Source organism: Aphelocoma coerulescens, chromosome 21 (assembly GCF_041296385.1).
Source record: "Aphelocoma coerulescens isolate FSJ_1873_10779 chromosome 21, UR_Acoe_1.0, whole genome shotgun sequence".
Classification (NCBI taxonomy): Eukaryota; Metazoa; Chordata; class Aves; order Passeriformes; family Corvidae; genus Aphelocoma; species Aphelocoma coerulescens.
Window position 1 is genome coordinate 5096484 of NC_091034.1, and position 16731 is coordinate 5113214.

General features: G+C 47.5%; 1 protein-coding gene across 6 annotated transcripts in view; it reads right to left on the bottom strand.

The window, feature by feature from the left end:
• Window positions 1-16731, bottom strand: part of CAMTA1 (calmodulin binding transcription activator 1) — a 219495-nt gene that overhangs the window by 166876 nt on the left and 35888 nt on the right. For all 6 annotated transcript variants that reach the window (XM_069034861.1, XM_069034852.1, XM_069034855.1 and 3 more), the window contains one exon: window positions 6116-6183. In XM_069034861.1, the coding sequence (XP_068890962.1) occupies window positions 6116-6183 (68 nt within the window). The remainder of the gene's footprint in view (window positions 1-6115; window positions 6184-16731) is intronic.

The following is a 16731-nucleotide window of genomic DNA, read 5'->3' on the forward strand; positions in this document are numbered from 1 at the left end:
ACATCTGCCTACCCACAAGATTCTACACGGAATTTAAAATTTAATTATATTAAAGTATTGTTACAGTGTGCGTAGCAAGAACGCCAACCGAGTGTAACTTGAGGAGAATCTTTGCCAGATTGTTGTAAATCTGTGTTTTCAGGACTAGGAAGGAAAAAAAAGAAAAATTCAAACCTGAACACCTGTATCAGTGCTGTCAGCTTCATTACCGCTCACCCACCAACTGCTCCACTTTTGGGCTGAGCAGGATCACACACTTGTCCAGTGTTTCACTACAATGTCAATGCACACCTACAGTACCTGTGCCTGCCAAGCAATTACTCCTCACACCACAGCGAAAGCAAAGCCTGCTCACTGCCTACACACACTTATTCAGCACCAAAAGAAAAAGCCCAGCCTCTGCAGGCAGCTCCTCATCTTCCAACAACCACGACACAAACCAATCTGCCCTCTCCAGGCTGAGGAGCAGGTCCTCTGGGATGCTTCCAGCTGCTTTGCATATACACAGGCACAAACATCCTCTCCCCAGTTCCATGTTACCAGCACATGCTGGCTAACATTCCACTGGGCAGCTTAAATCACACTGTGCTTGTCATACATAAGACACTGTCCCCATCTGGAAATCAAAGCATCCACCCCCTGGAAGAGCATCCCTCTCCCCAGGGCTCAGGCACTCCAATCCCTGCCAGCCCAAGATGGTCACGGTGCATTGCTTCAGCCCTGCACTCCAACCTCAGGGCCAGGTTTCCTAGAGGCAAAAATCCTTGTCAATAAATAAAGAACCCAAATAGTTTATTTTTCAGCAGTTGCTATTTGCAGCCATTAAGATGCAACAAGCAGTTGCTGGATGGCGTTTTTGATGCAGAGAATGTATTGGAAGAAACAAGAGAATATCATTAAGGGTCAATTAGGAGCAACTTAAAGGTTATTTTTGCATATCTCACCTCCTGGACAAAAGATGATTCTTCAGTGCCATACGAGAATGTAAATTAAGTTGCATAAGTTTTTAAAATGTGACAAACTTTCATTGTGTAGCCGTTTAAAACAGCCTGAAGAACAAACAGCAGGTCTCTTGCCCCTCTGCAGCCTGCACATATGATGCAGGAAAGGGCAGGCCCAAGGTGGTTCCACAATGGCCATTAAGCCCTGTCCTTCACGGTCCCCTTCGATGGGAAGCACAGAATGCTGGACAATATGGAATGGTCTGCCACGTCTGGGTGTGAACATCAGAAGCCCCAGCCCAAAACCTCTTCCAGCACCCTTTCCTCTGTTCTACCCAGGACAATGGTAGCTCCTCACTGATCTGCCTCGTAGCTTGTTAACCCCCAATCACAGGGCCAGTACAGGGAGGTCACACACACCTCCTCAGCCCTGAGCATCCTCCCACCCTGTAACATGAGATCAAGAACAGTCAGAGCCGGTCAAACACTGAACGTCAGTCCAAAGCCATGTTGTTTTCCTTGGCCATATCCATTGACAGAAAAACCCACCAATCCTCGCTGCAGGCAGATGGGTTTACTGAATAATTTCACTGCTTTGTTATCAGATAATTGCTTTTTCTCATGATTCCATGTTTTCCACAGTTCTCCTCCAAGAGGCAATGCTGCAGGACTCTCATGAGCCCACATGAAGAGGAGAAGGAGCCTTTGCACCCCAGCCCTGTGTGCCTGCAAAGCCAGGCAGTGGGGGCAGGTGTTCCTGTGCATGGACCAGCTGTGGAGCCATCATCTCTGACACGTATCCCTCTGACATGTGGGAAAGCCCAAGCCTGGCGACCATGCACAGGGGCTGCAGAGCCATTGGTGGGCTGGAAGAGCCAACCTGCAGCCTCTGTGCCAGGTGAATCCACAACAGAAACACAGACTTCTTGCCTTGGTTGTCCAGGTTGGCCAATGATATCTTCTGTTGTGAGACAGCTCTTCTGAGCTGCCAGCTAAATACAGAGGGAAACCAGCTCTCCCAGAGCACCAGCACACACCAGGCTGGATTTGTCATGGGAAGAATTTGAAGAAGAATTGAAGACCATCACCTGAGTCAGGCCAGGCATCCGGACGGCTCCCAGCAACTCTGCCCTTAGGTCACTTTACAATCAACACGGTGAGCTGTTAGAAGAATTCATTATTGGTGTCTCAACACCCCTGGACCACAGCAGCTAAAAATCTATATGAACTAGGGGCTCTTAAAATCATCTCTGCACTGTTTATTCTCTGCAGGGAAAACAAAGAGAAGGAAATACCGAAAGCAGCGAGAAGAAAGTGTTGAGACTCATGAAATCTATAAAGTGTAAAGAGAGATGTGCCACATTTAGTAGGGATTATGTCAAGCAGCATCCCGAGCCAGGAGTGCTGACAGCACACACACATTGCCTTCGACAGAGGCAAAGAGGTCGTACACGACCCCAAACGTGCCGGCAGAGCTCCCAGCAGCACGAGCAGAAAACCCAAGTATCAGCACTGCCCATGGGCAAGGTTAATGGTCCTGGATCCTACGGAAAGTATGAGCCACGTGAGAGAGCAGGACCTTTAAAACATGCCTTGAAAGTCTAAACAAGGTCTCGAGAGGACTTTTATTTGCAACAAGCACAATGGGAGATGGACAGAACTTTTGCCACCAATCACAGCTCTGGGCAGCTGCTTTTTCACAGCCTCCAGCTCCCATAAGCTTCTCCTCCACAGTGAGCCCCTGTCTCATTTCCCAAGGGCCAGGACATCCTGGCAGCAGCATCCACTCCATGCAGTGGGACAGCTCTCACACAGAGCACACTGGAAAGAAGGCTTGCAAGGTAATGGCCTAACACAGTGAATTAATTCCAAAGCACAATTGTTTTCAATCTTCATTTAAACCCAACCTTAGCTAATCTTACTTTAACGACATAGGAAATGGAAATTCCCTTAATAATATAAGTTATGAATATTTATTACCCTATTTTTTACCTGAAAACGGAGTAATTCAATTAATTTTACTATTAATTATTTAATACAGAATTAATATACTGCAAGATCCTAACTTTCCTTTAAGATGCCGCTGATAAAGATATCCCAGAGAGGGGATGTTCCTTATGCTGGACTGATGGACAGGTAAGGCACAAGGTGTGCTTCCTGGGCAACGGGCAGCTGGACAGGAGGTGGGGAGACTCCAGGGACTGCACCCATCGTGCTCTCACCATGGAGCAGGGCTGGTCCCCCCAGCAATCCCCCCGTATCCTTTCCAAGACATGAAGCAGGAAGGGGCAGGAACACAGCTGAACCACATTCTCATCTGGTAAACTGACCCTGCAGCTTCTGGGCACAGCCAAGGCTTTTCCATTGCCTGAGGCCCACTTGTGAAGTAGTGAAGCCACCTCTGATCACTCAAGAATATTGTTAAAATACTGTGCAAATGCTAATGACAGAAGGCACCTGGAAACAGAGAAGCAACGCATCTTCCTCTGGCAGGATGTTTCTGGACTCAGAAAATTAACTTTGTCATTGAAATTCCAAAATAAATAATAATTAAGTTCTACTTGATATATAAATGTCAAGTAATTTTTTTTTTGTCATCGTGATTTGCATTTAAACTTGGAAATGTCAGACACTTGGCCCTGCTGCATTAGCAGAACGCTTCCCCCGCCCCGCTGACGGAACACCCGCTGCGGATTACCCAGCACATCATCAAGTAACCAAACACCATTCCAAGGGAGCCTCAAGGTCGATGCTTGCGAGGTGTACTCGCTAATTTATGTTGATCAACTGGAGTGCTCAAAAGACTATTGTAATAATGCTCCAGTACATTTATATCAGCGTATTCAATCAACTGGAGTCATTCAACAAGAAGTTTCATAAAAAAGTAATTTTAGGGACTTTCCAATGGTTTGTCATAGCTCCTTCAAGGCCACCAGAATGGCAAGAAGGCTCCCCCTCTATGCCCACGACTAAAGCAATACCCAACTGTGCTGTAAGCATGGGAACCTCTGTTCGGGAAAGAGATGAAAACGTTCAGAGCAGCAAGCTTGGCTCTAAACCAGCTCCAAACCAGCCTGTCCCTCATTGCCACCCTCTGCCTCAGCTCAGTGACCTGTGAGGAGGCATCCCAGCCCAGCCTGGCCTGACCATCTGCAGCAGTTCCTTCACCGGTGGCTGAGCTGGGCAGCACCAAAACCCCGTCACCAATATCAACCCTCTGCCGACAGCTGCAGCAGCAGCAGCTCCCACGGGCACCGTCCAGCCGCGCCCGGAGCCCCCACGGCATCCATCCAGCAGTGGCTCCTCAGAGCACACTATACATCATCGTATTAGGAAACTCCGTGTGTGTCAGTGGTGCAATTAATTTTTATTAATTTTGTGAGATGAAATTAGTAGCACCCACAGCAGCAAACAAAGAATGGGGAGTGTTCCAGTTCAGTGCCAAATCGATGTCATTAATTCTGTAATACCGGGAGCCCTGATTGTAGCAACTCAGCATTTAACTCTTCCAATTAATTTTTATATTAAAAAAAAAAAAATAGAAAACTAACTCAACAATTTCAGAAGGACCTTGAACTCCTGTCACAACTTTCCTTCTCCTGGGACATTCTTTCTTCCAAGTGTAAACACACAAGTGGAAGGTAAGGATATGTTAATCAGAAAATTGTTTTCATGCATTGCCTTTAGCAAACCAAACTCTAAAGATCATAAGATGCGGCTACAAAAACATTTATAATCTCGTATCTTTAATGATACAATGTAGCGCCAGACTAGTTAATGTGTTTTCTGACCCCTTAAAAGGCTTCTCTGGCAAAGGCTCAGCCAGAAATTGTTTTGAATTAATTCTGAAACTGAGATTACCAACCCAGAAAACAACTTCTCTATTATTAACTGAATTACCTGCTGTTCTGCAGCCAAGGAGAGCCTCACAGCTGCCACCGGGAGGAAAGATCCATTCAGGGCCCTTCCACCACCTGGAGTGGCAGCTCCAGGTCTTGGAGAACCACTGAGAAAGCAACTGGGTTTGCCACATCTCCTTCCCCGGTGCTACACATTTTAATACGACAAGCAAATGCATTACTTACAGATGTCACAAAAATATACAGTCTGGGAGGAAAAAAACCCGAGAAGTAAAACAACACAGCTCTTTTTTCCCCATGTTTCATGGAAAGCAGTTCCTCTGTGCGCCCCACCTGCAGCTGCACTGCAGAGGTGCAGAGAAGGCCTCCACGTCCATCCTCTCCTCAGCTGGGTGCTGTGGAACACCTGGAATCAATCTGTGCTGTTTGTTAGGATGGCACCGCTCCCTGTGTCCCACTGTGACCTCTGTCCCTGCTCATGGCAGCAGGAGGTGATGCCAAACATGGAGCACGCTGCTCCGGGCACCTGCGGCACCGGCCCCTGCAATGGATGGTGCTGGGATGCAGGATGCCAGAATAAGCTTTTCTCTCACCTGGGTCCCAGCAGGCTCCCTCCAATGACCCAGCCCTCTGCAATAGGAAAGGGGTGGATTGGGAAAAAGAAAAACAGCAAAAGCCCAGCAAGACCAGAAAGCAAGAGTCGTTCTCTGCGTTAGTATGGAGCCAGAACATAGCTGAAACAGCAGGAAAACATCCACAGCCAAAACTCCACGTCTGGGTTCCCAGGGGAGCGAGAAGTTAAACATTTATGGCAGCACGAAGAAGACATGACATTTACTGAATAATAAACTGCAAACATGTCTGTTAATGCAGCTTTTTGGGACCTCCTCACCATCAAACACTTAACCCCACCAAGGGAAACACCAGAACACAAACAATCCCCATGCCTGCCTGTGAACAGGCGGCACATGGTGGGGCTGGTGCTTTTTTATTTATTTAAAGTTAGAGGCAAGGGAGCTCTGTCAAGACAAACAGCCCGCGACCTTGCTCAGAGGCTTCAGATCCGCTCATCTGAACGGATACAATTAAATCCTGAGCAATCGGGTTAAAACTTTAACCTGCCAAGACTGTAGCTGTTCCATTTTTAATCAATCTGATTTCATTCAATAAAATGCTCATTAAGACAATTAATGAGAGTTTGGTGTCACAAGCCATCAAACATGACTGGGAGTTTCCACTTGGTGGTCAAGGCATTGATCAGTGAGTCAAGTCATCAGCGCGAGAGAGTCAATGTGCTGAGCAGGAGAACATTACCTGGTTTTGGGGGAGGTTGTTAGCCACTCCTCATGCTTTTCAAACGTTATTAAATAAGCTGCAATTTCCTGAAAGAGAAATGCAGAAAGAAAACAGAGTTACTTGCATGACTGTGTTGGGAACTGGAAAGTTTTATAACAGAGACACGGAGCCGCCTACCCCGGGCCAGGCTGCAGCTGAAATCGGGTTTTGACTGACAGAGCGCGCTCGGTAAATGTTCACATCCACGCCACCAAGGCCAGGCTTAAACAGGACAATGAAGAGTTGCAAATGAGGAAAGGCATTAACATTTTCCAGCACAGAGAATTTGCTGGTAACTGTGGTGACCACGGCATCACCGTGAGCCCGGCGTGACGTCAGGAAGCAAAGGGGAGGGTAGCGACAATATGGACACGGGGAGCTAAATGAAATATTTATAAATAGAACAGCATCACTGCAGAGAGAATTACTGAATTATTAATCGTTGCCATAAAAAGCCAGCGGGTGACATCAACATAAGTCATTGCTCCCACTTGCAGGAATGATACGGGCGATTACTTCCAGATCAGAACTGATTTGTTTGCAGGAAATTATCGGCGCCGGCGAGATAATTCACGACAGTGCCTGTAAACAGGCCTGAGGAACGCGGGACAGACCTTCATCCATTTTCTGGGTACAAACCCGAGGTGGTCGCAAGGTGGCAACTGTCACCATACCAGCAGTGTCCCGACATCTAGAGATGGCCACAGATTCCTGCAACTGTGCTGAAAATAAGCCCCTCTGATATACTCAGAAAAATGTAGGGGGTTGATGGTTGTCTTCCAGAAATTGCCTCCCAGCCCTCTCAGAGGGACCTGGATAACAAAAGCTGCACAAGTGAGGTCAGTGAAGCTGCCTTCAATGTACAAATGCCTCAAATCAGACCCCCAAACCACGTGCAGTATTCATCTCCACAGCCACCGCAGCAGAAGTGTCCCCAGGCTGTACCTCCCAACAGCAGAACACACGCCAGCACCAGGGCTTTCCACCAGGAGAAGGGTTTTTATTATTTTTTTTTTAGCTAGCTCTATATAAGGCCTGTCGCTTACAGTACCAAAGCTAAAAACCCCCACAATGCTCTCCAACCAGCTGGCCCAAGCATCTGCTAGAGCCACAAAATGCAATTATATTACTCCCAAACGAGACGTAAAAATATCTTGTTTCCAATACTCTTGGTTTTAAGACTCATACTTAATGTCCTCTGGGCATTGCGGCGGTGCCAGATCTCCGTGTTATGTACTTTATTAGAGCTGTGTGAATGTCATATTAATGACTCCTGACCAACATGTTTACACTGCAAATAAATTCTCCTGGAATCCATCGATGCACCCCTTGTTTCCCAAGCCAGTCTCTGCAGGTTTAAGGGATCCCCATACAAGCAGATGATGAAGCAGTGGCACAAAGCTCCAAACACTCCTCTTTCTAATTTTTGGCTAATGGCTAATGGCTGAATAAAATTCATTATCAAAGTAAGCCAATGCAGACCTCCACCACCGACACTGATGACCTTTCCCAATCCTCACACTTTCATAGCAGCTGCAGCCGAATCAGATGCAAGTGCTGAAATCTGGACGCTGCATGGCCAAAAAGGTCTGACCCCAGATTCCCAACAGGCCAAAACCACCAAAGAACTCTGTAACTAAAATTCTTCAGAAAATATGAAAAATATCTCTGGGGTATTTTAAAGCCAGTGCAGTAATTCCAGCAAAAGTGCTGCAATCAGCAGAGCTCTATTCCCAACCCATCCCACATTATGTGTCCTCAGCTCACTATGCTACGAACCAGTTTCACCTCATGCTGTACAGTGAGATGAGCTCTAGAGAGACTGAGGAACACTCGAGAGCTCCCTGCACATCCTCCCCAGCACCAGGCAAGCAGGCATTTACAGAAACCAACCCCTTCAATGCCGAGACAGTTTGGGGGATTTAGATTACTCTGGGATTTTGCCTATTCCTACTAAAAATCAACTGCTGTAAGGAGAATTAAGCCATGTTTAACTTTTGTGGCTGAACAAATACATTGCTATGGCACAGAAACCCGCAGTATTTCAGGTGAAGGAACTCAGCCTTACCCACAGCTCATTCACTCTGCTCCTTCCTGATGGCCCATGCCAGGCACATGGGAAATCCTAATCCCAAACCGTCACCAACTGGAGGAGCTGCAGCAAAGAGAGGCTCCCACCTGAGGCAGAACATGGGTTTCCACACTGCTGGCCTGGCCCAGCCCGCTCATGTTTGGGCAGAGGAAAGACCAAGCTGCCAGTCAGTGCCACAGATACACAGTGGGGAAGGAGGATGCACTTCTCTGCTGCCAAACCCACTTAAACCCCATTCCTTGTATGTTCTGCTTTCTGTAACTACAACTTTGTGTCAGCTGTGCAGAGGAAAGTGCTCAGCCCAGCACTGGTGGTCGATCAGAAGTTTCCAGGAGATGCCTCTGCCCAGTGGCTCCCTGTCAGCATGGTGGGGCACAGGCAGGGCTGCTGATGCAGGGCTGGGGCTCAGCAGCTACATGGGCTGAGCACCCTGCTGTCACACCAACACCCTTTTTCCGTTTGAAAAAACAGGGAAGAAATAGATTTATCACCAGAAGACACAAAGTCATTAAATAATTAAAAACAAAACTATGGCACAATAAAAGCCCTCTGATAAAACCCTGCATTTTAATGCGTGTTAATTCCCCTAATGATTCTTTCTGTGTCTCACAGGGTCAAATCAATGTCCTCACAAAAAAATCCAATTACATCCCATTCATTGTATCTTTGGAGCAAGGCTATTGTTTGCTTTTGTCTCCTATCAAACTCTTTTCCCATTGCTTCTTGCCCGAGACTACAAACAAAAGGCAGCATGGCACCAGCAAGGTCAGATGAGACAGAGCCGGCTCTGAAACCCTGGCTGGTCCTGGCTCCTCTGTGATTACACAGCAAGTGACAGAAATCAAGGGATGCATGCTCGCGACACAAACGCTCCATCTCCTCACCAGCAAGTCCCCCCGCAGCACCACGCAGGCCAGGTGGCACTGGGTGGACCCCAAGGCCACCCAAGTTAATCTCCATGGGCAAGGGCACCACACACCATGGGCAGCAGCCCCTGCACCAGGATGTCCCACTCAGACCCACATCCCCTCTATCCCAGCTTTGAAATTAGTGTCAGCATAAAATGAGCAAGCACTGCTGGGAAAGGGTGAACCACTGAAAGCTGTGTGGATCCAGCTCCACTTCTGAGTGTGTCGGCCAATCCCAGGGCAATGCTCAGCACGTGGCTTTCCCTCTCTGTGAGCGCCTGCAGGACTGAGCCAAACACCCACAGGACACTGCTGAGAAAAACAGGCTTGATTGACCAGCTCAGGGAATCATCCATAAAGCAGTGAGATTACTGAACATTCAAATCACTCGAGTTATGCTTTATCCTAAACTTGGTCAGATAATTCTGCGGTTTAGTTTAGACTTGGTTGCTCGGGCTGAAAGCATTTTATCTAAGTGCGCATTTATTTTTATTTGGCACTTCCCTGTTTGTTTGGCACCAGGGAGCCACCAGCTGGGAAGCCCAGCAAGTTGCGTGAGACAGGACACACGCAGCTCCACCGTCTCCAGACAACTGCCACCAAGGATGTTCCCATTGCTCCCTCAGCCTCATGCCAGTTGTGGCACCACTCAGCCTGCTGTTCCCAGCTCAGGCACCATGGCAGAGCCACCACATGCTCCCCACCCAATGCTACGTGACTGCAGCTCCTCAGACACTTCAATATTTAATGTCAGCACGTTAACGGCCCAGAGCTGTGGCACATGGGCGACCTGATCTCACCCGCCATGTCCCAGCTGCCATGGTGAGGACGAGTGGCAGTGCTGCAGCCAGTGGTGCAGGGACAGGGACAGCAGGGCAGAAGAAGCTCACTCAGAGCACTCAGTGCTGCCCAGCAGCTGCTGCAAAGCTGCTCATCTTCATGCACGGGAGCTGGAGAGGACATGGCCACAAAGCACAGAACAGACTGACGGGCAGGGATCTGACACCGGTGGTGTCAGAGAGGCCCATGACCCATCGTGCACACAGGAAAGCTGCCAGCTCTGCTCTGAGCTGAAGTGTTTGCAGTGAACACACACATTTTTTTGGAAGAAAAAGATTAAGTAATAAAAAACTCCAAAACTGACAATCAATGGGTTCCCTAAAGCCACGGATTGAGCGCTGGCTCCTTCCTCCCAGATCAACCCCCTCCAGGTCCTCCTGCATCATCACAAGGTTATCAACAATTCCCACCTGATCTCTCAAAAGAAAAATAGAAACTGCAAGGGAGAAGGATTGAAGGATTCCCTGGATCAAGCATCTCTGGTCACCATCTGGTCTCAAAGCAACATGTAATTCATTTAAAAAAAAACCAGTCTGAATTTCAAGTTATTACTTTGTATGAATTATACACACCCGAATTAATAAGCCTGAATCTATGCATGAGTTAGGAGAAAGCAGAAGAGTTTGTACTCATCCCTAGATTTAGACCACAGAGCTAATAAAGCTGCGATCTCTTAAGCAAGCACGTTTATTCTCTTAGGAATTCACCACATCCTCTCTGCTATAAAGACAAATTCCAGCCCATCACTTCCTTATCATCCTTCTGCTCTGAAATGAAAATCAAAATGCATGTTGACTATGGACCACCTTCTCAGCTGGGATTGAGCCATTTTCATTTTCTACCCATCCCTGCTCTCAAAGCCATTAATATCCTGAATATCGCAACTACAAACTGCTCCAAACGCCACACAGAGCGGGCTCACACCACCTTGTTCGGCATCATGGGAACAAAAATCCCAATCCCATTGCATTTGTCCAGTTGTTTGGCCTAAACCAGCAACACTATCAGAGGGATATTGCTCATGAGCTGGGTGAAACAAGGAGCAGGAGAAGAGCAAAGCAATGAGTGTCCAGCAGGGACAGGAGGGTCAGGTGACTGCGGGCTGATAACACCTGTCAGTGACAAAACACTTCCTACACCAAAATGTTTCACTGCCATTGCAGGCAGGACTTGGTTTGGTCTTGAGGCGTTACCTGTCCGCAACTTCTCAAAGCAGAAACACTGATCTGACCATGCTGAGGCTGAGAAGGGGATAAAGCTCAAATATTTCTGCTGCTTTGCTGACAATCTGCATCAGCAGCACAAGCTGTGGCTAGGGGTCAGAGGTTGCCCAGGGCTGCCCAGCCAGAGCACGTGTCAGGACGGACTTGCATGGATTTGGTTTTCCAACTCATGCCATGAATTTCCTGCCAAGTGAAGAGGCATTTATTCATACCTGTGAAAATACCACAGACTAGCTTAAGCCAGACCCCTGGTCTGTTACCCTAATGGATGAAAAACCCACCATTTTGGGGCCCAAAATGTTGCCTTCCCTTGGTTTGCAGAGAGCAGGAGACAGCCCACAGCCCCACTGGCTGTTGCTGTCCCCCTTGCCCAGCCAGCCTGGCTGAGCTCATCTCTAGAGGAAAAGGCCTGAGGGCAGCCCCGGCAGCACTGTCTGATGCCACAGGACACTAAAGCCACCAAGTGGGAAATGTCTGTGGTTTGGGAGATGCTCGCCTTGGTTCCCTGCATGGCAGTAAGCGGCGGGATTGCAGGAGGGGGGATGTTTTCATTAATAATGGTGTCTCACCAACCATCTGCTAAAGGTCCACACTATTAATTTAACAGGAAAAAAATGGAATAGATTACTCTACAGTTTTCAATTAAAGTACATGATGTCTTCAAACTGCAACCTTAATTAGATATTATAGGGTGACATTTAGGAATCCTGAGCTGTGATGGCTGATCAAGTCACCTGACTGCGATGGTGTTCCGCAGCACTGCTGGGGCCTCACGCACCCAGCACTGTCAGGAGAGCTGTCTGTCCTCAGATTCCAGTGCTGGAGCAGCTCAGACACACTCCTGGGGTTAAGGAAGCACAAGGGTGAAACCCATGGCAGCGTGGGCTCAACAAAAAACCAGCTGCAAATCGGAGGGGACAGTCCCAAAGAAAACTTACGGAGAGGAGCAGGAGAAAGGGGAAAAAGTAAACAAAGGGAAAAAAAAAAAAAGTAGCAAATGGCCAACTCAAACACTTTATTTTCAGGGTTAAACCTGGTATGAAAAAACTAGATTTGAACACGAAATCATTTTCTGTAGAACACATGAAAAGGAGAAGGAAAAAAACCCCAATCAAGAGCACAAGTAGTGAATAACAGGCACCGGAGCTGAACGAGGTCTGCTCAGCTCTTTCACCTGCCAAACACACAGACAAGAGCAAACTGAGACACGCAGTGGGTCTTTAGAACAGCAAGAGCACACTTGGGCACAACCCCCCTAGCCATGGCTGCCCTGAACCACTCAGTCACAAGTAAGAGCAAAGTCAGCCCTTGCATCAGTCTGTGCCTAATAGGATTAGGATGGATTTTATCTTCCATTTAGGCCCCACACTGAGGGACAGTTAGTAAAACAGAGCAGTAACAAATAATGCCCAATCTTGAGTTACTAGAAAACACCCATAGGTCATTATGTGATTTTTTTTTTCTTTTAAATGACCTTGGACTAAACCCTGTGATTTAAAGAACCATGAACACTGGCATCCTGCTGGCACTGCTGGTTCAGTTCACTTGTCCTCTGCAGCCTGAAAGAGGCAAATATGCAGTGGGGAAAAAAAAAAATTCACTAAGATACCTGTGTTTACAATGCATTAATTACAGCATAATAGCAAAAACCTCAATTATTTTAAACAATTCAAACAGTCACGTGGCTTGGAGATGCCGAAGCGCATTCCCCTGCTCCAGAGTGGGCATGCGCCATCAGAAATGCTGCCCTGCTCTCAACTCCCACAGAAACCAAGAGGAACATGGAATTTTCTGCAGCTCTCCCCCAAGTGGCAAAGTCCAACTGCAAGACGGGGAATGGAGCAGATCCCCTGTGAAGCTGCCCATGCCGTGACCTCCCCACAGCCTGGCCGGTCCCTCCCGCCGTGGGGGGACACTCCAGCCCCACTCCCACAGCGGGACCGCTGGGCCCAACGAGGTGAGAACACCAGTGCCTGCTCCATTCCCTTCCTCTTGCGTGGAGACAGCAGCAAGCCTTCCAAAGCCCTTCCAATGCAAGGATCATTAAAAGGGAAATATCCCTAGAAATTGCCCCTTCATGCATATTCCTCACTCCCATATGCCCTGACATTATTATGTGCCACAGTCCTGCAGAACTGTCTTTTCAGCATGTTTTTGCATTATGCCTAATTCTGTCAGAGTTTTTCAGTCCCGCGTAACAACAGCTCAATGCAGAGTCAGATATAAATCTGGCTTAAGAGACTCTCACCAGGAATTAATTTAAAACTGTAAATGTTAAAATATTCTATTGCTGATTTATGGCATTTTCTTATTTCAAACAGATTTAAAATCGTTCTTAAAAGATACATATTCAATCATGATAACAGCTACATTCAAATGATGCTGCTGGTCAGACTGAGAGCCACAAAGCACAGAAATCTGGGAATAGCAGGGGAATCCAGGAACAGCAGGGCCTGGGACATTTTTACTGGTTCGACCAATGCTCTGCTGTCATGACACCACCTCAGTCTCACATCTTAATTAGTGCAAAAGGGAGTCCATCCTGGATGCTGCTGCTTCCATGCTCCATCTATCGCACTTCAGCCCAAGCACAAGAACCTCTTTTCCTGAAGATCCAGTTGAACAGAGGAGCTGCTGCACCTGAAGTCATTACTGAATGGGTTTATTCGTTTTCCATTGTTTACACTGAAGGCTCTCCCAGCTCTGTCAATACCACACAAGTGTCCTGTATCATTGTGCAAACAACATTTAGCATTAAAAAAAATTACCAATGCTACTCATTATCATCATTCCTATAAGAATTGTTCATGTCTTGCATTCGTGAACAGAGAACATGGTAGAGCCTTGAGCCACACAGCACAGCCCTGTACCCAAGCATGGCCAGGCTGATGAAAATTCAGTGTTTGGAATGAACCTGTGCAGCACCAGTACAATTCACGAAGAGGTTTTAAGCATTCAAGATGCCAAAAGAACCACAGCCTATGAGAGGCTCATGGCTTCTGGCTGTCTTTCCTGGAGGCACATTGCCTGACCTGTGCAGGAGTCCCTAACCTCATGCTGCTCCACTGAAATAAAAAATCTAAATGGAAGGACCAATATCAAATACAAGAGTAAACAAGTAGAAGCAGCCAGAAAATCATTACTCAGCTATTTATATAATTAATTGTTCATTATTCAGAAGCCATAGAGCCATTAGCAGAAAGCCAGGACACTCTGCACTGTTCTGCAGGAGATGACTCTGACACCTCAGAGAGTGGCTCTGTCCCAGGCCCAGCTCAGGCCCAAGCCAGTCGTTCTGATGTTCCCAGCTCCTGGCTGCTGCTGCTGGGTTGGTTGGTTTTGGTGAGGTTTTTTATTTTGGGGCTTTTCCCCCCCAGATCTTCCCTGGTAAATTCAGAGTCACAGAATATTCTGAGTTGGAAGAGACCCACAAGGATCATCAAATCAAATTCATAACTGAATGACCCTGTGAGCCTGGCATTATTCATAGCATGCTTTAACCAAATGAGCTGATCTCAGGGTCACTTTGATGGATTCTTCACAAAATCGGGAACAAGCCCAGTTTCTGGAGGCAGCTCCCAAGTGCTGATCAGCTCCAGTGAACTCATGATGCTCACAGCTGTCATCAAACCATCCTCTCTTCCGTGGGGGCATGAAAGGGGAAATATTTCTGCCCCACATCAGGATCCAGCCATGACAATTAACCAGGGCCTGTGGCCCGGGGGGCACAGCAGGTCTGCCCTCAGAGTGGTTGGCAGTTGCCAGCTGGCTCCCCTCTGTGGAAACTGCCCCTCTGACCTGGAATTATCATACGTGTTGGCACTGAAAGGAAACAACCATAAAAACAGAGCAGCATCAGGGAACTGTAAATTCTTTGTGAGTTATTTTCAGACTTCTGAAAGTTTAGTTAACCCTCGCTTTTAAGAAAATACATTGTAAAAAAAGGACAAGGGGAAAAAAATGACCAGAAAAAAGAATGTTGCTTGTGTGAAAAAGCCGTTTCCCATTCTGAGCAGTGCCAGGCCAGCAAACTGCCCAAACTGTCCCGGATTCCCTGCATTTCTCCTTGGAAAGGGGTTGACCAGAAGGCTGGTGAAAGACAGAGCCAATGCCATGTCACTCCTGTGACCTCTGGACTGCCAGCAACACGGAACATTGCTACAAGCTGTGCTGGGGCTGCTGTGTCCTTTCTCACAGAAAAGAGCCGACAGAGAGCATGGAGGTTAAGCATCACAGGCAATTTCATGCTCTTTATATTTCTAAGTGGTTGATTTTTGGTTGTTTTTTTTAAATAATCATAAATCCCAACATCTGCTCCCAGGGCGGGAGCCCTTTGGCTCTGTGCTCAGCCAGGGAAGGGAACGTGGCTGCTGCAGATGTTATTTTTAGTGAGACAGCTATTTACCAGCTCCATTCCCAGAGGGAATTCAGGGAGTAAAAGGGATGCTGATGCATTTCTTACTAAATATAGGAAAGGGGGCGAGCCACCACACGTAGCGTGGCTGCAGCTTTCCGCTCCCGCGGGATGTGGCCTCAGCGAGGGGGATGTGGCCCCAGTGGTACCTGACACCACAGTGGGGCCACCCCAGCATAGGCTCCCCATTCACCACATTCTAACCTTCAAGCTGGTGTTTGGAAAAAGCTTTTTAAAAGCAGCTCTATAACTAATTGGCTTCACTTTGAAGCCCTGATCCTGTAATGAATGGCTCCCGAAATCAAACAAAGCATTTTCAACACCAACAAAATTGCCTGTTATGAAAGCAGAACATTTTTGGGGTAATATTGACTTTAACGCTCTGTCAAGGCACATTGACAGCAGGATGAAAACAGCCCTCCCTCTGCTCAGGCAGCCCAAATCCAGCTGCTGAAAGGGGACCCTGAACACTCATGCCAGGCTGTGCTTCACATCCCCAGGAGTGGGATCATTTCGTATTAGTTTAAAAATATATACCTCTAAAATAATTAAAATCTTGCAGATCAAAGAAAGGGATGTGTTTCAGAATTACTCTGCTCTTCTCTGGTTTTACGCCTTTAAAGTTCTGGAGAGGCAATTTTGACATCCAGGAGCTTTGCAGCCCCAGACAGATGGGGATTCCTGGTCGAACTCCTTTTATATTTCCTTTATTGCTTCATATTTACCAATGACCTGGAAGCGAGCAGTGTGAAGGTGCCACTTGAACATGACAGAAGGCATTTCCGAGTGAGGCTCAGACAGGCTGGAAAACCAGCCCAGAGCCCTGAACAAACTGCAAACTGGGCAAATGATTGACACAACACAGAACGCGTGGGATGCAAAAACCACAAAGTAATGGGGACTGGAAGAGCAGGATGCATTATTCATCCAGCCTGTGAGGGTCGGTGTTAATGGCATCACCACTGGGTAAGTGAGGACATCGGGCATCAGGGCACAGCACAGGGGGACACCTTGGATGTACCTGCATCACTGTGAGACACACTGGTCACCCCAGATCCACTCTGTGCTCCCCAGGGCTGCTACTCTGGGCAACCACCCAAACCCCACCCACGGGATAC